This window comes from Pristiophorus japonicus, chromosome 3 (genome assembly GCF_044704955.1).
Source record: "Pristiophorus japonicus isolate sPriJap1 chromosome 3, sPriJap1.hap1, whole genome shotgun sequence".
NCBI classification, from domain to species: domain Eukaryota; kingdom Metazoa; phylum Chordata; class Chondrichthyes; family Pristiophoridae; genus Pristiophorus; species Pristiophorus japonicus.
The window spans coordinates 64,262,629-64,290,404 of NC_091979.1; the positions used below are offsets into that span (position 1 = coordinate 64,262,629).

A 27,776-nucleotide genomic window follows, 5' to 3' on the forward strand; every position below is an offset into this window, starting at 1 on the left:
ATGGCAGACCAATTGAACAAGTACTTTGGTTCAGTATTCACGAAGGAGGACACAAACAACCTTCCGGATATAAAAGCGGTCAGAGGGTCTAGTAAGGAGGAGGAACTGAGGGAAATCTTTATTAGTCGGGAAATTGTGTTGGGGAAATTGATGGGATTGAAGGCCGATAAATCCCCAGGGCCTGATGGACTGCATCCCAGAGTACTTAAGGAGGTGGCCTTGGAAATAGCGGATGCATTGACAGTCATTTTCCAACATTCCATTGACTCTGGATCAGTTCCTATCGAGTGGAGGGTAGCCAATGTAACCCCACTTTTTAAAAAAGGAGGGAGAGAGAAAGCAGGGAATTATAGACCGGTCAGCCTGACCTCAGTAGTGGGTAAAATGATGGAATCAATTATTAAGGATGTCATAGCAGCGCATTTGGAAAATGGTGACATGATAGGTCCAAGTCAGCATGGATTTGTGAAAGGGAAATCATGCTTGACAAATCTTCTGGAATTTTTTGAGGATGTTTCCAGTAGAGTGGACAAAGGAGTACCAGTTGATGTGGTATATTTGGACTTTCAGAAGGCTTTCGACAAGGTCCCACACAAGAGATTGATGTGCAAAGTTAGAGCACATGGGATTGGGGGTAGTGTGCTGACGTGGGATTGAGAACTGGTTGTCAGACAGGAAGCAAAGAGTAGGAGTAAATGGGTACTTTTCGGAATGGCAGGCAGTGACTAGTGGGGTACCGCAGGGTTCTGTGCTGGGGCCCCAGCTGTTTACATTGTACATTAATGATTTAGACGAGGGGGTTAAATGTAGTATCTCCAAATTTGCGGATGACACTAAGTTGGGTGGCAGTGTGAGCTGCGAGGAGGATGCTATGAGGCTGCAGAGTGACTTGGATAGGTTAGGTGAGTGGGCAAATGCGTGGCAGATGAAGTATAATGTGGATAAATGTGAGGTTATCCACTTTGGTGGTAAAAACAGAGAGACAGACTATTATCTGAATGGTGACAGATTAGGAAAAGAGAAGGTGCAACGAGACCTGGGTGTCATGGTACATCAGTCATTGAAGGTTGGCATGCAGGTACAGCAGGCGGTTAAGAAAGCAAATGGCATGTTGGCCTTCATAGCGAGGGGATTTGAGTACAGGGGCAGGGAGGTGTTGCTCCAGTTGTACAGGGCCTTGGTGAGGCCACACCTGGAGTATTGTGTACAGTTTTGGTCTCCTAACTTGAGGAAGGACATTCTTGCTATTGAGGGAGTGCAGCGAAGATTCGCCAGACTGATTCCCGGGATGGTGGGACTGACCTATCAAGAAAGACTGGATCAACTGGGCTTGTATTCACTGGAGTTCAGAAGAATGAGAGGGGACCTCATAGAAACGTTTAAAATTCTGACGGGTTTGGACAAGTTGGATGCAGGAAGAATGTTCCCAATGTTGGGGAAGTCCAGAACCAGGGGTCACAGTCTAAGGATAAGCGGTCAGCCATTTAGGACCGAGATGAGGAGAAACTTCTTCACCCAGAGAGTGGTGAACCTGTGGAATTCTCTACCACAGAAAGTAGTTGAGGCCAATTCACTAAACATATTCAAAAGGGAGTTAGATGAAGTCCTTACTACTCGGGGGATTAAGGGGTATGGCGTGAAAGCAGGAAGCGGGTACTGAAGTTTCATGTTCAGCCATGAACTCATTGAATGGCGGTGCAGGCTAGAAGGGCTGAATGGCCTGCTCCTGCACCTATTTTCTATGTTTCTATGTTTCTATGTTTCTATGTTTCTATAAAGGTCATTGATGCTCAAAAAAGTTCATGAAAACATAATCACAGAAGATAATAATAAATAAATGAGAAATTTAGTTCGCAGTAAATGGTTCTCAGCATCTTTACATAGGTTAGTACCAACTACTGGTTCCATGATCAATCAAAAAGACAGCGATGTCTCACATACACTCGGTCACTACCTGAAACAGACTTGTTGTTCCAAAATGATTTAACACCTCAAATAAAACTGCAGTTTTCACCTGGAAACACGTGGTGTATATAAAAATTTAAGTTTAAAAAAATACCTTTGTAACTGGAGAGTTGCTCAGGATTAGGCTCCACCACCTCATTCCGAATTGAAAGGCCTGGATGTTTGGACTTAATTTTACCAAGTATTTCAAAGTCTATTTTACCTAAATGGAAAAACAAAACACATCTGAATGCTTCTCTCCATGAATTCATTACAGTGCCTCATCAATGGGAATAAGTAAGATGCATTAAAATTGCTCGGATTTCAAATGGTCTTTTAAATTATATACCTTTCATTGTAATTTTCCTTTACCTTTCAAATCAATTTTCACAGAACTACAACCAGTGCTATTTTGCAAAAGCAATACTTCTTAATTATATTTTCATTGAATTCAGTTCACAAGTCTATTATTTGTTTTAATATAAGGAAATAAAATGAATACATTGAAATAAGAAAACATACTGTAGATTTTGTTAAAGTAGCACTCAAATTATGGAAAATGGACATCAAATAATAAAAGGATTTTGTTCTGAACAAGTTACTCCTTCTCAAATCTGCAGTGAGATTCTTGGACATGGGAACTGATGGGCAGATATGCCGCATTCCTTTCCCCAAGTCAAACAAAATTCCACATTATTCTTTGAATCCGCCATTTTTTATATGCAGTGCACTCTCCATCAGGAAAATGTTCTGCAACAATTTCTAACACCTTATACAAATTTTATTTGTGCCCGGCTGATGGTGATGGCCTTTGTCAGAGTGACTATGGGTTCTGTGGCTAGCAGCTTGTGAAGGAGGCCCTCGTGGCCAATCCCCATAACGAAAACGTCCCGTAACGCCTCGTCAAGGTGTGCGCCAAAATCACACGGCGCCGCGAGTCTCCTGAGATCCGCAGCATATTTGGTGACATCCTGGCCCTCTGGTCTGCAGTGATGGTAAAATTTGTATCTCGCCATGAGAATGCTCCCCTTCAGTTTCAACTGGTCACGAATGAGTTCAGTCAGCTTCTCGTATGACTTGTCCTTGGCGCTCCCGGGTGCCAGCAAATCCCTGACGAGACAGTAAACCTCATCTCCACAACTGGAGAGCAATATCGCCTTACGCTTCTCTCTCATTGCGTCCGTGTCCTCCGTCAGGTCGTTTGCTGTGAAGTAGTACTCGAGCCTTTCCGTAAAGGCCTCCCAATCATTGCCCACGGTAAAATCCTTTAGCGAGCCCAGAGTAGCCATGGTTGCGTGGAATTCGTCCACTTCCTTGTCGCCAATGTGGTGTATGTAGCACACAAATCACTGACTCCACACGGTCTGGTGTAAATCTAACTGTTGTGACCGTCGTCCTTTATTGAACAGCCTCAGAGTGCCTCTCAGGTGTGGTGGTCAGCCTTTTATATTGCCTGTTGCAGGTACTTTCAGGTTTCCCATGACAGCGCCCTCTGTGGTGTACCATTGTGCTTATATTACATTTAAGGTACCAGGACGATACACACATCAATACATAACATCACAGTAGGTTCATGCTCCACAGAGTTGCTGCCACTCTGCTGGGGCAGCACCTCAGCAATCCTAGAAATCTGTTTGGAGGACAGATTGTTGGACTGCTGCGACACCCTGCAAGCCCCTTTCCACAATGGTAATCGCAGTCACAATGACAGCAGTCTGAGCTTGCATGGCAGAAGTTTGAGCATCCACTGCAGCAGTCAGACATTAGGTCGCTTCCGTCTGTGCTGCAATGGAAGCTGAGACATCGGTTATCAGTCGTTGCATCATGGTTGGGTTGACAAGTGCAGTAATGAAGTTGCTCATCGAATCCATGCTGGAAATTATGGGCTCCAAGTTCTGCGCAAAATGAGTGCAATGTTGGTCCAGGTCTCTTCCATGCTCCTTGGTATTGCACTTAGACTTTCTGGCAGGCCTGCCATTGCACTAAGCATTTCAGTGTGTATACCCATCAGCCTTCTTCTGTAGGCCATCCCATCGAAGTCCTCATCTGATTCTTTCTGCAACAGAACTCATGTGCGACTTTGCCCTCCGAGGAGCTGGCATCTACACTACCCTTTCCCCTTGCCCTGGCCACAGGCTAATCATAGCCAGTGTCTCATCATGTGCAGATCTCGCGTCTAACTTATCCTCTAAAGTACGGGGAGTGTCAGTATCTGAGTTGGTGACTGGGAGTTTGAAATAGAGTGTCGCTGTGTCACCATGATAGCTGTCTTCCTGCTCCTCTGCCAGTGCCTGGCCAGGTGGCAGTTCTTGGGTGTCTGAATGAAGAACACAAGGGTCATCATCATAAGCAGTCCCTCGGAATCGAGGAAGACTTGCTTCCACTCTTAACATGAGTTCTTAGGTGTCTGTACGGTCCAATTTGAGAACCACTGTCTCTGTCACAGGTGGGACAGATAGTCGTTGAAGGTAAGGGAGGGTGGGACAGGTTTGCCGCAAGCTCCTTCCACTGCCTGCGCTTGATTTCTGCATTCTCTCGGCGACGAGACTTGAGGTGCTCAGCGCCCTCCTGGATGCACTTCCTCCACTTAGGGTGGTCTTTGCCCAGGGACTCCCAGGTATCAGTGGGGATGTTGCACTTTATCAGGGAGGCTTTGAGGGTGTCCTTGTAAAGTTTCCACTGCCCACCTTTGGCTCATTTGCCATGAAGTAGCTCTGCGTAGAGCACTTGCATTGGGAGTCTCGTGTCTGGCATGCACACTATGTGGCCTGCCCAGCAGAGCTGATCAAGTGTGGTCAGTGCTTCAATGCTGGGAATGTTGGCCTGGTCGAGGACGCTAATGTTGGTGCGTCTGTCCTCCCAGGGGATTTGTAGGATCTTGCGGAGATATTGTTGGTGGTATTTCTCCAGTGACTTGAGGTGTCAACTGTACATGGTCCATGTTTCTGAGCCATACAGGAGGGCGGGAATTACTACAGCCCTATAGACCATGAGCTTGGTGACAGTTTTGAGGGCCTGGTCTTCAAGCACTTTTTTCCCAAGGCGGCCGAAGGCTACACTGGCGCACTGGAGGTGGTGTTGGATCTCGTCGTCAATGCCTGCTCTTGTTGATAGTTGTAATGAAGGGGTAGTGGGGGCGGGTGGAGCTTTGGCAGCAGAGCAAGAAGTGCATGCTTACACCACCTGCAGTTTGTAAGCCAGAAGAGAGGAAAGTGGAATGTGAGAAGATGTATTAGGAATGAGGAAACCCTTATCTTGGATTGCTTTGCCCGGTCAATGGCCATGGTCACAGCGATTGTCCTCCCCAGAATGGCCAGCACCATCTCATCCGGGGGGGTGAGATCATGCAGGCACACCTGTGCCCCTTCGGGCAGACCCTGTTGGCTCCGATTGTGAGCCACCCAAGAGAAGGGGAAGTGTGTCAGTGAGTGTGAGGCAAAGTGTTTCGGTAATATGTCTGTCATGGTTGAATAGCAGGCAGTGTGTGAAAGCTGAGAGATGTGGGTGTGAGTCTTGCAGCAGTGATAAGTGTGTGAGGGTGAGGGGAAGCTATAAATGAGGTATGAGTCGTGATTGATAGAGATTGCTGGTCGGTGAGTGATGGGGGTGTGGTCCATTGAGCAGTGTGTGAAGCTAATGGTGCAGATGATGGGATATGCCATTTGAAGATAATTCACTGACCTTGACCGCTCCTGTAATATCATTTAACTTCTTCCTGCACTGCAGTCAGGTCCTCGTGGCAACACTGTTGTCATTGACAACTATGTTGATCTGCTCCCACTGGCGTTTTTGATTTTGCCTCCTTGCCCTCTGTGGAAATAGGACCTCTCTCCTCTTTCCACCTCCTGCACCAAGGCCTCCAGTGCTGCATCAGAGAACCTTAGTGCATGCTCTCTCCCCTGTTGTGACATTTGCACTATCTCCTCCAGCTAGTTGCATGAGTTGCTGCAGGCAGAATGAACTTTCCCTTTAAGAGGAATAAACGACCTTTAAGAAATGGAGTCTAGCTTGTATTAGTGCAAGCCTCGTACGATCTTGGGCCCACTGCTGAGCATTCAGCCACTCAGAAGCATGCTCAGCTGGGTTGAACGCTACAAACATTACAATTAGCAGGCAGCACGAAGGTTGCATTCTTCCTTAATTCCTTGCCATGGGGTGATCGTGAATCCCAATTCCCACGCCCTTTTTGAGGCAATCCAAATTTTAGCCCAACGTATTTCCAATTATAGTTTTCTGCTCATGCCCCTTAACAATACGAGACATTGGAAATCTAGTGTGCATTCTTCTTGTGTTTGCTATAGGATAAAATAAAGAGGATCCATCAACATTCAATAGTTGATCCCATTTCTCAGTTTATAATAGTAACTATATTTGATTAAATCCGCAGTGTGTGACGATGAAATACATGTATCATAAATACAATACTTAGTCATTAGATATAGAACAATGAACACCGCAGAACCTACCTGACCCACTTCCTACTCCCAGGACATTAAGACTGGAGCTTCCTTCTTTCCCAATGCTGCAAGTAAAACAAATTCTATTTTGAAGTGACACGAACCAACCTACAATGACATTTGTAACAAATTGCTTTACTAACCACAGCTATGTATGTCTTATTTTTAACATGCAAATGCCCAGTACTTAATTTGTATATCTCCAAAGCAATTGATATCAAAGTATTCAAACTATTTTACCGACGAATCAAGAAGAAATTGTTTCTCTTTTTTATTTTTCTGTCACGAACACAATGACAGAAATAAAAATCCATTTATGTAATAAAGGCTATTAAAGCTGGAATAAATATAGAATTTCGATCCAATGATAAACTTGCTTTGTCCAATTTTTGGGTAACAGTTTGGCTAAGATACTCCAGTGGACTAAAGCCTTCTGTGAGCTTCCTCCTTCTGCCCCTTCTCTCTGGAGCTGCAGGTTTCTGGACTTCTGCCTGCTCCTCCTCCTCATCTTCTACACACAATGCCATACCAATCACCAAATCCAAAATGCCATTGTGATGTTTTCCAGAAGCCCCTGGTCAACATTCCAGTGCTAACTCAGCCAGATAATTTTTTGGAAAGATTAATTTCAGCTCAAACAGCCAACACAGCAAAAATGGTAAAAGCAGCAGACTGGCAGTCAAAATGACTAAACTGGTGATTTACTCGAGAGCAGATGATGATCTTTTAAAATAATGCTGGAAATGGCATCTTCCCAACTATTCCCACCCACAAATGGTGAGTCTATTGTAGAACTGACGAACAGCATGCTAAAGTTGTTGGAATGGCATTTGGGGTCTTAAACAAGTACAGGACCCTCATTTGCATATATTAAATCGGCATCCATCGATTTCAGGCAGATGCGCTGGATACCCATGAGGTGGCCCGAGCCAAAATGGCATCAGGCGCACTTCAGTGCAGAATGGGCGGGTGAGACCACATCTTTTAGGCTTAAACGGGCGGATGCCCACTGAAAATCGCCCCCTTTGTGATTAAAGCCAATGATACAAACACTGAGCAAGGTTTAACTGACACAGAGAAAATGTATAACTTATTAACTTGATTGTTAACTGAGTTCTTGCAAAGACACCATAGAAATCATACTGGTTACTTGAACTATACTCTTAGGAATAAACTGCATTTTAGCCCAAACCACACGTTTAAACTGCCCACTGCCCCTCATCCGACCATGCCTGCTCTTTGTTTTCCTCAATCAGCACTAGATCTTTTCAGTCATGACTCAGTCAGTCGCACTCTCGCGTCTGAGTCAAAAGATTGTAGGTTGAGGTAATTTGATTATCAGCATGTGCCATCACAGCTAAACCTGCTTCTGTCCTCACCTGTCTTCCTTAAACAGGCAATTTCCAGTCACTGTATTGTTACCAGGAACAGGAACAGAAATCCTGACTCATTTATTTCTTCCTTTCATAGCCCAAGTCTGCGAGGGCCAACTGTAATGACCCTAGTTTTGTCAGCTAGTTTTGCTAACACCATCACCTTTGAGTTAGAACATTGTGGGTTCAAGTCCCACTCCAGAGATATGAGCACAAAAATCTGGTCTGACACTCCAGTGCTGAGAGAGTGCTGCACTGGCAGAGGTGCTGTCTTTTGGATGAGACACTAAACCAAGGGCCTATCTGTTCTCTCAGGTGGACGCAAGAGGTCCCAGGTCTCTATTTCGAAGAATAACAGGTGAGTTATCCCAATGTCCTGGCCAATATTTATCCCTCAATCAATATCACAAAAGCAGATTATCTGTTCATTAATACATTTCTGGTAGTGGAAGTTTCCTGTGTGCAAATTTGCTGCTGTACTTCCTACAGTCCAACAGAGACCACACTTCAATATTTCTTATTGGCTGTAAAGTGCTTTGAGACATTCAGAGGTGGTGAAAGGTGTAATATAAATGCAAGTCTTTCTTTTTCTTTCAAACTTGACTTCCAAATTCCTGGATTCTCTGGATATCAAGGCTATGGGGGAGAAATTCACGTCACATGCGCCTCCCGTCAAGGGGCGCTAACAGGGGCTGAAACTATTTCTTTCCCGGGTCGTGGGGCTGCTACTATCTCCCGTGAAATTCCGCCGAGGCACAAACCGGCAGTGCCCGGCTAGCAGAGTGGAATTTTGGTAGCGTCCCGCGAAGCTGCCGTGGGCGATGTCCGCGCCAACCTCGCTGGTCGTGAACCGGGTCACACTCTGCTCTCGGGACGAAAATTAAAGCAGAAGTGTGTGACACCTTTTTTTTTCAATGGCCGTGGCCTTGCGTTGACAAATTCACGCGGTCTGTGCCGCAATGTTGCAGCCCAGCGCTCCACTCACCAATTTTGGGTTAGACGCAGGAAATCCCGCCTTGCACCAGTTACCGCCCCTACCCTTCGACACTGGGCTTCCCTGTAAGACTCAGCTACTGCATCTCTGATCTGCTGCTCAGTTGCTTAAATTTTAAAGTAACTTTGTCTAACTTACAACCCATCCCCCACAATTGTAAGAAATCATGAATCCGAAGAAATTGTGAATTACAAAAGAAATAATGATTTGATAAAAAGAAAAACTCGTGCAAAGCTCAGCAAACACAGAGAGATAAAGTTGTTGTAAGATCAAGACAGAAACACAGGCCTTCACGGCATAGCTATGGTGATAAGAGATTTAGAAAGGAGCTTTAAAGAAGTGAGCACGGATTTGTTAAGGGAAGGTCGTATCTGACTAACTTGATTGAATTTTTTGAGGAGGTAACAAGGAGGGTCAATGAGGGTAGTGTGTTTGAGTAGTGTATATGGATTTCAGTAAGGCTTTTGATAAGGTCCCACATGGCAGACTGGTCACGAAAGTAAAAGCCCATGGGATCCAGGGCAAAGCGGCAAGTTGGATCCAAAACTGGCTTAAAGGCAGGAAGCAGAGGTTGATGGGTATTTTTGTGACTGGAAGGCTGCTCCAGTGGGGTTCCACGGAGCTCAGTACTAGGTCCCTTGCTTTTTGTAGTATACATCAATGATCTAGACTTGAATAGAATGCTGACAGTTTCCCACACCCAGAATGCAGCCTGAAGCCATCGCTTCCTCGCGGTGAACAAAGATGTAATTGAGGCTTTCACAAAAAGCAAATACCCAACAGTTTTGTCAGCCCGTAAAAGCTGCACGGTGATTGATGTACTGTCAGATGGCACTGAAAATTTGGTTTCGCACCACACCCTTCAACATAAGCTCTGGGCTTTATCTCTTCCGATCACCACAACCTCATGACAAGACTCTCAGTGTCAGCAGTCACACACTTGCTGAATCTTTATGCTTCCTCCATTTCAGGCTGTGCTGAAACAAATTGAAAACAACCCGAATCAAATTTACAAAGGTGAAAGATGTCAGTCAGAAAAAAAAAGAAAGACTTGCATCTATATAGCGCCCTCCACAACCGCCGGACGTCCCAAAGCACGTCACAGAACCACTTTTTTTTTTAAGAAAGTGTAGTCGCTGCTGAAACGCGGGAAACACGACAACCAGCCAGTGCACAGCAAGCTCCCACAAACAGCAATGTGACAATGACCAGACAATCTGCTTTTTAGTGATGTTGATTGAGGGATAAATAATCCCTCTGGGGGGAACCCAGAGTCGTCTGAAAGATAAAGAACACTCTGGATTTATATGGCGCCCTTTACGGCCACCGGATGTCTCAAAGCGCTTCACAGCCAATGGAGTAGTTTTGGAGTGCAGTAACTGTTGTAATGTAGGACAGAGATGTGAGAAATACATGACACTATGGGCCATTCAGATCATTGGACAATGTAGTAAACCGTCCCAAAGAAGGAAGGACTTGCATTTATATTGCGCCTTTCATAGCTGCCGGACGTCTCAAAGTGCTTTGTAGCCAATAAAGTACTTTCGGAGTATAGTCGCTGTTGTAATGTGGGCGTGCAGCAGCAGACTGTAAGAGAAATTTGGCATTAGGGGTACCAGCGGGACAAGGATTAAAGTGCTGGTTCCTGCACCGACCAAGGCTCCAGAAGTTATCATTTCAATAATATTCCGACAGGATACGATGTGAGAACCTAAACAGACATTGATAAGACCTTGCGAAGAGGCTCGAGGCGGACTCACAGGCACCAAGGAAATGTATAACAAATTCCAACCTAATGATACCATTCTGGGAACGGTCTAAGATGGTCACGAGATCATGGCCTGTCAGTCAGAGCTCATGACCTGTCAATCCGGAGCAGTACTGATAAGGTAGTCCAATTAGAAATCTAGGGAGGTCTTGTCCGGGAACAGTGGGGTTTTTGAAATGTATAAAAGTTGTATGATTGTGCTGTTCGGGGAGATTCTCCACTCACAGGCGACTGTGATAAGAGGTGTTCCCGGACGTTCGTAATAAAGATTGTTATTCTTTGCCATCCGTCTCTGTCTGCTAACTTCGAGAATTGCTACGTGGGCTGGGGCGAGCATCGACCCTTTATATCAGTGGGCCCGCTCATGGGAGAGGAAGCCTTCCCATCTCCCCCTTACAATACCATTGCAGGGAGCAGTGCGTGCTGCTGCAGGAGGGCGACAGCTGCGAAGCCAGGTCGCTGATTGCAATGCGGGCAGGCACAGCAGGAGGGGCAAAGGAGCAACAAGAGTTTGTAGAGGGAAGTGACTGGGGCCAAGGAGAGGTGTGAGTTTGAGGTTCAGAAGAGGCGAGGGCCCAGGGGCAGCATGGACCAGCCCACGCTGCGATATGTGTGCGCACGAGGTCCGTGCAGCAGAGCAGGTCTCCAGTCATCTTGGTTAATCCTTGCCACTGGACCAAGACCAAGCTCTGTCAAGCCCGTGTGGTGGCTGGTGTGCAACGGCCACTACACGTGACAAAAATCCACACACAGGCATCTTACACTCTTCAAGATGTCGTTCAGGATCTGGAATATTAGGACCTTCATTGAAACACCTGTGAACTCATCCCTTTTTGGTGTGGGACAAGTCATCCTCACTTCGAGGGACGGCCTATGAGACTTGAATATAGGGGATATGATTAAGAAGTTTACAGATGATACTAAAATCGGCTGTGTGGTTAATAATGAAGAAAACTATAGACTGCAGGAAGATATTAAATGGCCAGGTGGCAGAACAGTGGCAAATGGAATTTAATCGGATAAGCTTGAGGTAATGCATTTGGGGAGAGCTAACAAGGAAAGGGAATACACATTAAATGGTCAGACACTGAGAAGTGTAGAGGAAGAAAGGGACCTTGGAGTGCATGTCCACAGATCCCTGGAGGCAGCAGGCAAGATAGATAAGGTAGTTAAGCAGGCATCCGGAATGTTTGCCTTTATTAGCCGAGGCATAGAATACAAGAGCGGGGGGGAGGGTTATGCTTGAACTGTATAAAACACTAGTTAGGCTGCAGCTGGAGTACTGCGTGCAGTTCTGGTCACCGCATTACAGGAAGGATATGATTGCACTGGAGAGGGTACAGAGGAGATTTACAAGGATGTTGGCAGGTGTGGAGAATCTTTGCTATAAGGACAGATTGGATAGGCTGACTTTGTTTTCCTTGGATCAGAGGAGGCTGAGGGGAGACCTCATTGAGGTATATAAAATTATGTGGGGCCTAGATATAGTGGATAGAAAGGGCCTATTTCCCTTCGCAGAGGGATCAACACAACCAGGGGGCATAAATTTCAAGCAATTGGTAGGTTTAGAGAGGATTTGAGGAGAAATCTCTTCACCCAGAGTGTTATAGGGGTCTGGAACTCACTGGCTGAAAGGGTGGTAGAGGCAGAATCCCTCAGCACATTTAAAAAGTACACGGATGTGCACTTGAAGTGCTGTAACCTGCAGAGTTACAGATCTAGAGCTGGAAAGTGGAATTAGGCTGGCTATCCTCTTGTTGGCCGGCGCGGACATGACGGGCTGAAACGGCCTCCTTCCATGCTGTAAATTTCTATGATTCTATAAATAAGCTGTGTTTTGAAAGAGCAACAAGACATTCAGACAGCGAAAAGGAAGAAAATGACCTCATAAGTAATCTTTCCCCTGTGATTGGACAATTGAATGGGTAAAAATGATTGATGCAACGTAGCCAACTAACCACCGAAATAAGGTATAAAAACGGGCAACAGAGAGAGAGAAACAGGCAAACTGAGGAGAGAGTTTCATCAAGGTGTTTCTCATGCGGGCTTCGGCCCAACATCTCCACCAGTGGGGACCTGTTCAGAAACCACATTCTACCTCAATGTTGGTCCATTCTGTTCTAGGGCAGTAGATCATTCTCATTTATCACGGGATGTATGTCTACTATATTTATCTCATTGCAAGCAGTATCTGATTATGCTTAAACTGCAGTGGGCCGAAATTGCCCATTTCTATACAACCTCTGGCCGCATGAAAGCAGCGGCCACACGTCAATGCGGAATGGCCGCCAAGTCTCCATGGAGGGGTCGCCATTTTTTAAATTGCCCTTCCTCAGGTTTGGAGTGGTGTCCAGGATCGCTCCGCCCATTTTCCTGTGGGGCATGCACCTGCCGACCGGTCAACGATTGGAGGGGCCCCTTCCTGAATTGCCCCTCTGAAATTACCCCTTTCCCGGAATTGGCCCACGGGAGCGGCCCCGCCGCTGGTCAATACCACTGACAGTCTTTGCTGTTGGTATACTATCCGTGGCTTGGCAGCGCAGCCACCCTTTAAAGGAGGTGCAAAATTCGCAAGAACCGCCCCCCAATGTTTGGGCTCATTCGAAATGAAATTTAATTTGGGACTATCTACCGAAAAGTTTGGAACTCTAAAGTGCTTATGGAAGAAACTACGAACTTTAATAAAATTTTGGATTTTAAAAGACAAATTCAAGGCTGTGGGCGGGCCGAAGGAACTAGCAGGAGATAACTTGATTAAGTGAGGTTACCTGGGTGTGAGGACTAAGTTAACCTGTCTGGAGAAATGAGTATTCGAGAATCCTTCTCCACAAGAGACATTAACATCACAAAATCACTCAGAGATAGCTACCCATCAACATGGGTCTGGAGAATCATTTCAGCATATAAATCACAAAGAGACCCAATCCAGCCTGCATGCAAAAAACTAAGCACAAAAGGACATTGCAATTACCAAACTAATATTTCCATCAGGAAACAGTTTTCGAACATCAACCCACCCAAGACATATCAACCTTTAACGAGCGTGCCAAAATATTACAAAGAAGAACCAAGCTTGCCAAATTTAAACAAAGAATTCTGAACAGATTTGGCACCAAGATTAGAATCATTGAAATCGTATAACTGGTCCCTGTTTTCAACAGAGGTTAGGTTGCTAAATAGCTACAAGGTTGCTACTACCTCAGATGACATAGTTGGCTATACAACCAAGACCACGCTTGTGTCAGCATGACAAGGAGAGAAACCAACGTGACAGTTGTAAACTAACTTCTCCAGCCTCGAAGTCCTGAAGTCCTGAAGGGAGGAAGAACATCACCATCGCGGCAGCAACCGACCACGACCAACGTGGTATCAACCAAACACGAACCAAAACTCTAATGGGAGAAAACTGTAGGATCGAAAAGTTTCCACTCAACAATCTGATCCTGACCTACCAACGGGTAAAACATTACATAACAGACTGTAGAAACCTATTTCTAGCCAAAGAAAACGGGTACTTACCCCACAGATCCAAAAACGCACCTTACCGCATTAGCGGACTCAACCCAACTGAAGATTGCACAGCTAGAAGTCTTCTCTGATGTTCGGGGTATGGCAAGCAGACCCTACCACATCCAGCAAACCCTGAAACCGTGATCGACCGTTAACTGTCAAAAGGATTGATAAGCATAGTCCCTTGCCTACCCTGGAGTCCAACCGAGCTAGAATTAGGTATTGGGAGGTGGGAGGTATAATTTTACTGTAACCCCCTTTGAATGTGTAGTGTATGGTTCTTTATTAGAGTATTATAAGTTTGGCCTGGTACCTTTCCTTGTACTGTACCTTATTAGAACGATTGTAAGTTTGGCCTTGTATTTTCCTACGAGAGAAATCAGCTTGTATTTCCTTGACTGTAATAAAAACAAAGTTCTTTTGCATCAAATCAGTGTCCTTTGCACGTTTGTCACCCACCCTGCATCCTAAATAAATCCAGAGTCTGGAACCCAAGGGAGTGGGAGCGATCCGAACCACTCAAGTTGGTCAGAAGGGAACCTGACCCCCTCATAGAGACCACCCCCTCACAAAATGGCGACCGCAGAAGGACTCTGGTACAAGGGGTGTGATGTGGAGAGTGCTGGTTTGGGGCAAATAACCAAGATGGAAGAGAGGATTTCCTCCTATGTGTATAAGAAGTTCAATGTAACTAAAGAATGGGTGCTTAGTCTATTGCGTGCTGAGCGCCCAGCTGGCGCTGCAGCCCAGTGGACAGCAAGCAAAGATCACAAAGAAGCAGTAGAGAAAGCAATTTGCTTGGTCTGTCTACAGCGACAGGTCCAACTCCTAGACAGAATGAATGAAACATTACAGGCAGAGTTATGGGAATGCACAGAGAACTACCAGGAAAGGGTTATGTCAGAAGAAAGATTGTTGGGAGAACTCCTAAGCTAAAACAGGAAAGGACCCAGATAATGGAAAGGTTTAAAAACAGTCAGGACTATTTTCAATGTCAGGTTACCGAGGCCAAAAGTAATGAAAAGTCACTGAGGGAGGAAAGCACTCGCCTCACCTGACAAGTAAAAGAGCTCCAGGACAGATTAAAAGATGTGCAAGCAGTGTATAAAGTTGCTAGAACTAATGGGTTTGAATCGGGAGACCACGGTCCCTGCCAGCAACAAATATAAAACATTGCTCTATCCAAGGCGAAAGGCATGGTATGCATGATAAGCCCGGGTATGCCTAATATGCCCCAGGTAAACCTGGAAGAGAAGGAGGAAACTATCTGGCCACCACCTGTGGCACCAGTGACTACACCGGTTCAGTATCAGGGGGGGAAAATCAGTTGCGAGGCGGACAGGGATAGGGAACCACCACCACCTGTGGCACCGAGTTTCAGCTCGGCTTGGCCGCAGGGAGGAGAGGGAGGCGAGCCAGAACAGGGAGAGCCAGAACCAGGGCCAACGTGCCCGGTCCGGCAACAGATGTTTAGCCCTCCCACCGTTAACAGGGGTCCAGGGCCCCTGGAAAGTCAGTGTGGGGTCCCCCACACTCCCCACCAGCTTAGGGCTATGATAAGCCACCTGGGAAAGCTAACTCCAAAGGGAGACCCCTCGGTTCACTTTGTGGAGGTGGAACAGACAGGGGATATTAATGGTAGCGATGATGCAGAAATGGCAAATATGCTTCTCCTATCCCTAGACAGCAAACTGTACCAGTCCCTCTCTACTGAGAGCAAAAGAGGGCAGAAAACACTTGCTGCCATCCAAAAGGACATTTTAGAAGCCACGGGCTGCAATGCCAGGAGTCCCTTCTCTCGAGTAGAGAAAACGGTGCAACTCACAGGAGAAACCCCACAGGCTTTTGCAGACCGACTGTGGCCTGTGTACAAAAGCGCCTGTATTGGGGACATAGACAGAGATAACTTAAGCCCGGACGAGTTAGCCCACTGGCTCTGAAGCCTAGTAGCTAACAGTTTACCCCAAATAAGAACCAAGACTGAGGCCTGGTTCGACCCAAGAGATCCCTAATCCGCCGAACAGGGAGTGCTTAGGCAACTGACCCTAGCTTACAGAAACGGCAGAGGGACAGAAGAGCACCCACAAAAGGGAAGGGTTCACGAACTCCGACCTAGCCAAGATAAGAGGGAATGGCGCCACGAAGGGGGCAACCCCTCCGATACAAAACGTACCCGCTTTGGGTGCGGAAAGAGTGGGCACTGGAGAAGGGATTATAATTGAACAAGTACTTTGGTTCGGTATTCACTGAGGAGGACACAAACAACCTTCCGGATATAAAAGGGGTCGGAGGGTCTAGTAAGGAGGAGGAACTGAGGGAAATCCTCATTAGTCGGGAAATTGTGTTGGGGAAATTGATGGGATTGAAGGCCGATAAATCCCCAGGGCCTGATGGACTGCATCCCAGAGTACTTAAGGAGGTGGCCTTGGAAATAGTGGATGCATTGACAGTCATTTTCCAACATTCCATTGACTCTGGATCAGTTCCTATGGAGTGGAGGGCAGCCAATGTAACCCCACTTTTTAAAAAAGGAGGGAGAGAGATAACAGGGAATTATAGACCGGCAGCCTGACATCGGTAGTGGGTAAAATGATGGAATCAATTATTAAGGATGTCATAGCAGCGCATTTGGAAAGAGATGACATGATAGGTCCAAGTCAGCATGGATTTGTGAAAGGGAAATCATGCTTGACAAATCTTCTGGAATTTTTTGAGGATGTTTCCAGTAGAGTGGACAAGGGAGAACCAGTTGATGTGGTATATTTGGACTTTCAGAAGGCTTTTGACAAGGTCCCACACAAGAGATTAATGTGCAAAGTTAAAGCACATGGGATTGGGGGTCGTGTGCTGACATGGATTGAGAACTGGTTGTCAGACAGGAAGCAAAGAGTAGGAGTAAATGGGGACTTTTCAGAATGGCAGGCAGTGACTAGTGGGGTACTGCAAGGTTCTGTGCTGGGGCCCCAGCTGTTTACACTGTATATTAATGATTTAGACGAGGGGATTAAATGTAGTATCTCCAAATTTGCGGATGACACTAAGTTGGGTGGCAGTGTGAGCTGCGAGGAGGATGCTATGAGGCTGCAGAGCAACTTGGATAGGTTAGGTGAGTGGGCAAATGCATGGCAGATGAAGTATAATGTGGATAAATGTGAGGTTATCCACTTTGGTGGTAAAAACAGAGAGACAGACTATTATCTGAATGGTGACAGATTAAGAAAAGGGGAGGTGCAACGAGACCTGGGTGTCATGGTACATCAGTCATTGAAGGTTGGCATGCAGGTGCAGCAGGCGGTTAAGAAAGCAAATGGCATGTTGGCCTTCATAGCGAGGGGACTTGAGTACAGGGGCAGGGAGGTGTTGCTACAGTTGTACAGGGCCTTTGTGAGGCCACACCTGGAGTATTGTGTACAGTTTTGGTCTCCTAACCTGAGGAAGGACATTCTTGCAATTGAGGGAGTGCAGCGAAGGTTCACCAGACTGATTCCCGGGATGGCGGGACTGACATATCAAGAAAGACTAGATCAACTGGGCTTGTGTTCACTGGAGTTCAGAAGAATGAGAGGGTCCTCATAGAAACGTTTAAAATTCTGACGGGGTTAGACAGGTTAGATGCAGGAAGAATGTTCCCAATGTTGGGGAAGTCCAGAACCAGGGGACACAGTCTAAGGATAAGGGGTAAGCCATTTAGGACCGAGATGAGGAGGAATTTCTTCACCCAGAGAGTGGTGAACCTGTGGAATTCTCTACCACAGAAAGTTGTTGAGGCCAATTCACTAAATATATTCAAAAAGGAGTTAGATGAAGTCCTTACTACTAGGGGAATCAAGGGGTATGGTGAGAAAGCAGGAAGGGGGTACTGAAGTTGCATGTTCAGCCATGAACTCATTGAATGGCGGTGCAGGCTAGAAGGGCCGAATCGCCTACTCCTGCACCTATTTTCTATGTTTCTCTATGTTTCTATAAAAATCCTTGGAAGAATAGCGCAGGAAAGAGTTCTCGAGCCCCAGCCAAAAAGGCCGAGACCGAGAAGCCAGCCCCTCCCCACTCGTTTGATACCTGTTTTAACTGCACTCCGAGCCATGTTAGGTGGCCCTGGGAAGGTAGCCACCGCCACCGATACCGAGATCCCATCTGCCTCCTCCCAACCAAAACCGTGACTAGGACAGGCACAGCCTGTCCACCTGTGTGCCCTCGAGTATGATGCGTGGGGGAGACCGACCGTACAGATGGAAGTGGAAAAGGTGAAAGGGACTTACATGCTGGACATCGGTGCCTCAAGCACTCTTGTCTATGCAGCTAACCCCGCCACCTCACCTCTGTCTAACGGGGTCCCCTACAGCTTGGTGGGTTTCACAGGCAATGAACAGACTGGCTCATTCTCCATTCCGCTCTCCATTCATTTAGATACACTCCACAACAAGTGGACTTGTGTCATGATGAAGTGGGAGCAGGAAGAGAGAGGGATCCTGGGGGCTGACTTCATCCGAGGCCACGGGTTCCTCGTGGATTTAAGAAATCACTGCCTTTGGGGGTCAGTCTGTGTGGGACAGGACAGTGAGGTGATAGTTATCCCGGGAAAACAGGGAAAAGGGACTGTGTGCACCATGAAGCCATAGGAGGGTTCCGACCTTGAATCACTGGTCAGTAACACCCTGATAGAATATCAAGAATATGTGAGGATAAAGCTTGCAGCTTTTGCCACTCACAAACACGACTGTGGGAGAATAAACGGGGTTGAGGTTAGCATAGATGGGACTCCATGACCCGACACAGAAACAGTACAACTTCCCCAGGGAGGCAGAGGCAGACATGGAAACAGCCTTGGGTTCTTTGGTTAAACAGGGGGTATTGAGACCAATAGCTACCCACGTGAACTCTCCATTGTGGCCGGTTAAGAAACTGGACAACTCCTGGAGAGCCACGGTGGACTATCGAGTACTCAACCGTAACATCCCCGCCTGTGCACCCACTGTTGCTGCTGTCGCCAAACTCATTGGAAGTGTTCCAGCCTCCGCCACCACCTGCACGGTGCTGGATATTTCCAACGGGTTCTGGTCCATATCTTTAAGAAGGGAAGATCAGTACGTTTGCTTTTACCTTTAAAGGGCAGCAACTGTCTCCCTCAGGGCTTCCACAAAAGCCCCAGTATTTTCCATCAGTGTATGGCCAACTGTTTAAAGAACTTCAGCAGACCCCAGCAATCAGTACGATATGTGGATGACCTCCTCCTGTTCACCGATGAGGGGGAGGAGCATGGCCCACTGCTGGCTGAACTGCTGGAGCTGCTGAAAGAAGAAAGATTTAAAGTAAACCGCAAGAAGGCACAGATCGGTCTGAAGGAAGTAAAATTCCTGGGACTGTGCGCGTAGGGGAAAGAGCCATTGACAAAGCTCGAAGGGAAGCAGTGCAGAAGTTACCAGCCGCAAAACAGTAACATGAGTAAGATCTTTTCGAGGGCTAACTGGGTACTGCGGAGATTTCATTGAGCATTATGCAGCCACCGCAGCCCCTCTGCTCCGACTCCTACACAAGGGAGTGGAGTGGGAATGGGACAAAGGTTGCGAGGCAGCATTTATCCAACTCAAGAAAGACCTGCAGACCGCGCCAGCTCTAGGGGCCATAGATGGAGGTAAAGAGTTTTTCCTGGAGGTAGCAGCCAGTGGGGACAGCCTGAGTGCAATACTGATCCAAGAGCGTCACGACCGGCTGAGACCAGTGGTCTACTCCTCCAGGATACTCACAGATGTGGAAAAGGGATACTCCAACTGGAGAGGCATCTCCTAGCCACTCACTTGGCTGTGAAAAGATCACTGATCTTCACAGCGGGGTCACCCATCACACTCCTTACCCATTATACGCTCACCCAAATGCTCCTGGACGGGAGAATTAAGGGCGGGACAGTGAGCAGTGCCCGCATTGCTCACTGGACACTGCTCCTCTCCCACATGGACCTAAGGGTAAAGGGTCTCTGCGAGCCATGATTCGCAGCCAACATGATTTATCCAGGACAGCCCACCGGTGTTCCATAGAAGGGGTATGGGAAATTGACATAGGCTTTCAGGCTGGGTTACACCCCACAGCCCGAGAGATCTATGGGGACGGTTCAAGCATGGTATCTGCGGGTGAACGACTCACAGGCTGCGGAGTTTATGACCCCGAGGCAGGCATTGCTCTGGCGATTAAGCTCCCTGGCACTATGAGCGCCCAGCACGCTGAACTGTCTGCGGTGGTATACGTAGTCACACACCCCGAAGAATTCCCAACCCCATACACGATTTGCTCAGACAGTATGTTCACATACAATTCGTGTACGGAGTACCTGGCTATCTGGTCCCGCCACGGATACACATCCGCAGACGGGAGACCCCTGGCAATTAAGGCTCTACTGGAAAAGATCATGAAAGCATTGGGGAGGAAGGGAATATCTACATAAATAAGGTGAAGGCACATTCCACCACCGAACCCCGTAGCGAGGGAAACCAGCAGGCCGACATTTTGGCCAAGCAGGGGCCCGCATGGGCAAGCTCTGGGATCGCAGCAGTCAGGGGCAGGATGGGGACGGCAGGGAAGGCAGGGATAGCTTTGCCCCTGGACCTAAAAACGGTTCAGACCCAAGACCCCGTCCTCAAAACTGTCCTGAACATGCTAGCTAAAGGGGATAGACGGCCCGAACGGCACCGCAGCAATTGCCATTAAAGAAGGCATGCTGTTCGGGGTGGGGGGCAATGGGTAGTACTGCAACAGCACCGGAGAGAATTCCTCCAGCTGGCCCACAAGGGTCCAGGAGCAGGGCACCCTGGACCTGAGACCACTTGGCAACGAGTGGAACAGGCAGGGTTGTGGCCAGGACTCAGGGAAGACGTCCACGAGTTCTGTGCTAGCTATCTGGTGCGCGGCCAACAACCCCGACCCCCAGAAAAGAAAGGTGTCTATGGGACATATCAGGAGGGTAGTGGGACCCTGGCAGTCGATCCAAATCAATTACATCGGGCCGCTACCGACTGCCCAGAAAGGTTACAAGTACTGCCTAGTATTGGTGGATGTATTCACCAAATGGGTGGAAGCCTTCCCATGCCGAACAGCCACTGCCCTGGAAACAGCCAGGACTCTGGTCAAGTAAGTGTTCTCCCACTGGGGACTACCACAATATGTGGAGTCCGACCAAGGGAGTCACTTCACCGGGCAGGTGATGCAGGAGACCCTTAAGGTACTCGGCATCAAAGGAAAATGGCATGTCGCCCACAACCCGCAGTCATCCAGGCCTGTGGAGTGTTTAAACTGTGCCATCAAAGAAAGGCTGCGCAAAGAGACAATTAACTCACCCACAGGGTGGGTAGAGGTCCTACCACTAGTCCTCATGGGGATCCGGGCCAGCCAGTCAAAGAGCACGGGGTACTCCCTATACGAGTTCATGACCAGCAGAGCCATGCGAACCCCCACCCATGTGTTAGCCCCGGTACTTACGGAAGGTCAGCTTAGGGAAGCGAACTGGGACAGCTTTGTCAGGAATCTGTTTGAACACCTTAAACAGATTCACTGGCAGGCTGCGAAGAACATGGGAAAACAGAATCAGAGCAACCGACTGCTGCTAGAGCGCCGCTAACACCATGTGGGAGATAGGGGACCAGGTTATGGTAAGGAACTACGCTAGAGTAGGGGTCTTTGAGGCACTGTACATGGGACCATACCACATTGTCGACAAGGCAAGCCCCATGGTCTATGCCATAAAATTGCCCCGCCAAACAAAGTGGTTCCACATAAATCAGTGCAAACTTTTCAACCCAGGGGCAGCAGCTAAACGTAAGGGACAGCAAAAACCTGTAAGCCGTACTAAAGACAAGAACCCCCAGACAACAGCCCCCGACTGTGGAAATCCCACAGGGGACATGGCGGACCCACAGACTGCACCTAGAGGGGCGGTGGACTGGAAGAGCTTTCCCCCCCAATCATTTGGGACTCGGACGCACCCCCAGCAGCTAGAGCTTTAAGAAGGACTCCGCACACCATGGCCAAAGATACCGTGGTCACCAGCGCCCCAATTTAAACGGTTCAGCCCCGGGAAAGGGACCAGCCGCAAAAGAGTACCTGAGGTCAGAGACCAGCCTGCGAGCAGGGACACCCAGCTGGTAGCCTTGGGCAACGAGGGACCCTCAGAAGAGATAGCGGTGGACCAGCCACCAAGTGAGAGTCCCCAGCCTGTAGCCCTCAACCAGGCAGAACCCCCAGGGGAAGAAACGAACCAGGCAGCCACCGCAAAAGGAGCGGTGTGCTGGAGCACCGGAGGGGATATTCCCCCAATAATGTGGGAATCGAACCCACCTCCGGTCAGGACATTCCGGGTCCTGCAGTGCAGGCCGACCTACTACCGACCTCACTGGACACCTGGCGGAAGAAGAAGAAAGAAAGAAGGCAGGAATTAACCTGGCCACCCGGAGACGGGTGGCAGATATACATATATAGTACCATATGAATTTAAGTATGTTTCGTGAATAATTTAGAGTAGTGTAAGATTCATCTGTGTAATGATAAGAATATATGTATTAGTTAACTGGGGTAAGGAAAGAATCTACAGTTATTAAAAGAGGCACAGGCTGGGTAATACCCACGAGTAAGAAGAATCTACCAGTATAGCTATTAAAGAAGCATCGGTAAGATAACAAGCAAAACGGCTGTGAGATAAAAGATTCAAGGAATTGAATAAGACAACCAGTCAATTAAAGGCTATCAGCCCAAATTGGAACTCGGTCACCTTTGTCAAGCCAGGGAACTTTCTCAGAGCTGGACAATCTGTTTTATGTGCCCCTACAGGAAAGAGGTCAACATGAGAAGGATCCTGTTCCTGCTCACCCTGATACGGATGAGCGGCAATGACCGAGGAGGCGTGGAAGAATCCTTCATTTACGGGTGTTCAGGAGGAAGAGCACCGGTCGTAACCGCCAGGGGTGGCCCCCGAGACATAGAAGAACTCGCCGTTTATGCCCGCAAGAGAAGACGGCCAGGGTGGCTGGGATCTAATTCTACCCGCTACTCCAGCCAGGAAGGTTTTACTTTCGGGGAGGCCTTACTTCCATGCCCCCGGATGCGGATCATCGCTTCCCGAGTCGTTGTTACAGAGGGAAAGCATGTGTTTTACTTGCAAAGGGAACAATCCCCTGGGAAGATGGTGCTGGCTCAGAAAACTCAGCAAGGACACAAAGGACCAAGAATCGGATTGGGAAAGACAGCTAATGATACGTACTGCACCATCACGGGGACACGGGGAGGAGTAAAAGTGTGTTGGGACAAATGTTGGGAATCCGAACAAGGAATTCTTGTGGGGATCAGAGAGTGTCCCGCAGGCATATCGATCGCCTTCGCCAGGCAATGGCAAGATGAAGGGGATGGGATGGGGTGGGTCTCTAGCCTACACGGGTGCGTAGTCCCATACTCCCCACTACCAATAAACACCACTGAACTAAGAGCACACATTAAGAAACCCCTGCCCACAACCACGCCCTTACGAACAGTAATAGAAAGGTGTCCTACCAGCAACAAGGGACCTGGAATGGATTAGTATTGGTACCGACCAAAAAGGTGTTATATCAGGGAGTACATTATGCAGTAGCATTATGAGGTATTACTTTAATACCTTACCGAGGTACACCTACCTGCATGGTGTCTGAAGGAAACAGAGCTGCTATGCCAGGCCCTACTTAGAGACATGTTCAAGAAATTTTATGAGTTAGACTTTGGAAATGTAGACAAAGCAGACCTATACACCCTAAACGCTAGGGAGACCATGGGCTCACGGAGACCTAGAAGGGGTTCATAAACAACGTTTTCACTATTATGTTGTACATTTTGGCTATGCAATTCCCCCGCTACCCGAACATCTTACTGCCCTGCTAAAAGCTGTTATTATCTCACAAAAACACTTCTACACTCTAGAAGAAAAAACAATTGAAATAGGGAAAAAGATTCTCGAGATCACAATTCCGCCTTGGTGGGACCTATTCAGAAATATAGAAGTCCCAGTCTGGATCCGAATCGCTTAGTTATTTGTCAACTCGCGATTATACTTTACTTATTTTGTCTCACTTGCCGAGTGAAACGCAGAGGCCATCAAGTCAGACACCAAAGGGTGCTGTACGCTCCTTGGTCAAACTTGGGAATCGCGCAGGGAGGGGTGACACCATACTACCATGTTTAATTTGTGTTGATTTTACCTGCTGTAAACCGCAAAATCTCAAGTGTTGTAAGAGTGTTACTTAAAATGTGTTTGACTATGGACCTTTCTGTTACTTGAGAATGTGTTTTGACTATGTGCTTTTATTTTACTTTACTTAAAGTTATGTTTGACTGTATACCGTTATTTTACTGTGAAAATTGAGTAAAAGAGGGACATCATACCCCCTCTATGCTATAACGGAATTGTAATGATTGTGCTTGCCTGTAAATTGCAGGATGCGGGATGCACATTAATGTTTAGCTAGTGTAAATGCAGGGAAGGTTAATTCTCTGGAGCAGGAATTTTGCTTACCTTGATTGACACTCAAGAATGTGGAGTGTCAACAGGGGGGACTGAAGGAGGTGCAAAATTCACAAGAACCGCATCCCCCCGCCCACCCCCGCCCCAGTGTTTGGGCTCATTCGAAAGGAAATTTAATTTGGGACTATCTACCGAAAAGTTTGGAACTCTAAAGTGCTTATGGGAAAAACTACAAACTTTAACAGAATTTTGGATTTTAAAAGACAAATTCAAGGCTGTGGGCGGGCCTAAGGAACTAGCAGGAGACAACCTGATTAAGTGAGGCTACCTGCGTGTGAGGACTAAGTTAACCTGTCTGGAGGAATGAGTATTCGAGAATCCTTCTCCACAAGAGACATTAACATCACAAAATCACCCAGAGATAGCTACCCATCAACATGGGTCTGGAAAATCATTTCAGCATATACATCACAAAGAGACCCAATCCAGCCTGTATGCAAAAAACTAAGCACAAAAGGACATTGCAATTACCAAACTAATATTTCCATCAGGAAACAGTTTTCGAACATCAACCCACCCAAAACATATCAACTTTTAACGAGCCCACAAAAATATTACAAAGAAGAACCAAGCCCGCCAAATTTAAACAAAGAATTCTGAACAGATTTAATGCCAAGATTAGGACCACTGAAATTGTATAACTGGCCCCTGTTTTCAACAGAGGTTAGGTTGCTAAGTAGCTACAAGGTTGCTACTACCTCAGATGACATACTTGGCTTTACAACCGAGACCACACTTGTGTCATCACGACAAGGAGAGAAACCAACGCGACAGTTGTAAACTAACTTCTCCAGCCTCAAAGTCCTGAAGTCCTGAAGGGAGGAAGAACATCACCATCGTGGCAGCAACCGACCACGACCAACGTGGTATCAACGAAAAACCACCGCGATCGACCAAACTCGAACCAAAACTCCAATGGAAGAAAACCGAAGAATAGAAAAGTTTCCACTCTACAATCTGATTCTGATGTACCAATGTGTAAAACATTACCTCTCAGACTGTAGAAACCTATTTCTAGCCAATGAAAGTGGGTACTTACCCCACAGATCCATAAAGGCACCATACCGCATCAGCGGACTCAACCCAACTGAAGATTGCACAGCAAAAAGTCTTCTCCGACATTCGGGGTACAGGAAGCAGAACCTACCACATCCAGCGATCCCGAAAACCGCGATTTACCATTAACTGTCAAAAGGATTGGTAAGCAAAGTCCCTGCCTGCCCTGGAGTCCAACCTAGCTAGAATTAGGTATTGGGAGGTGGGAGGTATAATTTTACTGGAACCTCCTTTGAATGTGTAGTGTATGGTTCTTTATTCGAGTATTATAATTTTGATCTTGTATTTTCTTACTAGAATAATAAGCTTGTATTTCCTTGACTGTAATAAAAACAAAATTATTTTGCATCAAACCAGTGTCCTTTGCACGTTTGTCACACCCCCCAAATAAATCCAGAGTCTAGAACCCAAGGGAGTGGGAGCGATTCGAATAGCTCAAGTTGGTCAGAAAGGAACCTGACCCCCTCATAGACACGACTCCCTTACACCTAAAAAGGGAGATGACGCTGCCGGCGATACCATGTTATTTTTTTTGTCGGCTGACTGCCAGGTCAGGCCGACAAGGTCACGCACTTGGGCGGTGGGAGCAGGAACTTGTTTGGAGGGATGGGGTGGGAGAAAATCTTAACCCATGAGAGTGAGCCCTGTCTGTTCCAAGTCAACTCTCTTCTGTCTGGATCGGCAGTGAGAATGGCTCGAATTACACTTTGGGAAGACACAGATTACATAGGCAGGGCGGTTCTAATTACACATTCCCGAGAAACTGCTGGATATGTCTTATCCTTCAAGAGACCAATCAGCAAGCAGGTCATGTGATGAAGTGAACCCAATCAGAGCATTTTTCTATTTGCAGATAAAGCGTCCCCTCAAACCGGCTTTAGGCACTGTACGACAGTTTCTTTCTCTTTCCCAATATGGCGGGTGGCGCACTTCCGGCTGGAAATGTGTGCGCTCTTCCGGCCCCCTATATTGGGGGCTCAGTTAACCGGTTAGCACCCGAAAAACAGGCACTGCCTACCTGAATTTATAGGCTACAATCTTTTAACTCAGAGCAAGAGTGTTACAGGTGCAACGTCCCGAATCCGGAACTCTGAAAACCAGAATTGTCCAAAAACTGGACATTCTGCATATAGCTGATGGAGTCTTCCGGAATCTGGAATTATTGTCCGAAAACCGGACGTTTTTGAGGCAAAACCCAAAGTCCGGCACGGTTTCGGTCAAGGATTCCGGATTTCAGGCAAGAAAATCAAGTTTGAAATCTTAAATCCTTAACTGAATCTGTGCCAGATTTCTGGTTTTGCCAAATTTCAGACCTCGCCACTCAAAACCCGGCACGGATTCGGTCGAGCATTCCAGATTTCAGATTATTGATTGTCTGGTCTGAAATCTGGAAAAATACCAAAACCAAATGGAGTCGGTCCTGAGGATTCGGGATTTCGAACGTTGTACCTGTACCAACTATCACAAGCCGATGTATAAATAACAACAGAAAAACAGTGATAAGTAACTAAACGTAGATGTCTACCAATTAAGTTAAAGCTTACGTTGCTCATAGTCTTTACAGATTCCTCAGTTTTGAACAGGACTCTAAACATGCCATACCTGGCTACTACGTCTGGCAGCTTCTCATCAATGAATTTTTGCATGCACATATGTTCAGTGGAGCGGTCTAAGAAAAGGTTAAAAGTCTTCAAATAATAGCTGAAATCTGAGGAGAGGGATTTCATAGATGACTCCATCTCTGGTTTCCTGCAGTTAAGAAAGGGTGACAGTTCAGTTCACTCTCAATGTTGCTATCTGTAGAAATCAGGATGTGGACCTTGCCTTCAAACAATTATTGCTCTAACTGCTTTAATCGTAAAACTTTGAAACACTCCAGTACTGTCCACAGCTAACACACATGAACTCCCACCTGCCTGGCTCACTCAATTATCTTCCTCAACCTTAGCCTCCTTTCCACCAGCAGCCTGAAACTTCTTAATATATGTACCTACCAGCACCAGGCTAGCTTGGTGAATTCTCAGTAAAACATAATTAAAACAAAACCTTTGAACCCTCTATCTGTAGTAAAAATTGAATAAACACAGGAATGATTACTAACAATTTAGTTTCCACAAAGCTCCAATTAAAAGTCCTACCTAAC

At 46.9% G+C, this 27,776-nt stretch overlaps 1 protein-coding gene across 1 annotated transcript in view; it reads right to left on the reverse strand.

The window, feature by feature from the left end:
* Positions 1-27,372, reverse strand: part of LOC139253903 (histamine N-methyltransferase-like) — a 64,001-nt gene extending 36,629 nt beyond the window's left edge. Inside the window, exons 1-3 of the mRNA XM_070873602.1 lie at positions 27,236-27,372; positions 6,411-6,466; positions 2,060-2,167 (exon numbers count right to left, since the gene is read on the reverse strand). Of these exons, the coding sequence (XP_070729703.1) occupies positions 2,060-2,167; positions 6,411-6,466; positions 27,236-27,372 (301 nt within the window). The remainder of the gene's footprint in view (positions 1-2,059; positions 2,168-6,410; positions 6,467-27,235) is intronic.
* Positions 27,373-27,776: the final 404 nt, after the last annotated feature.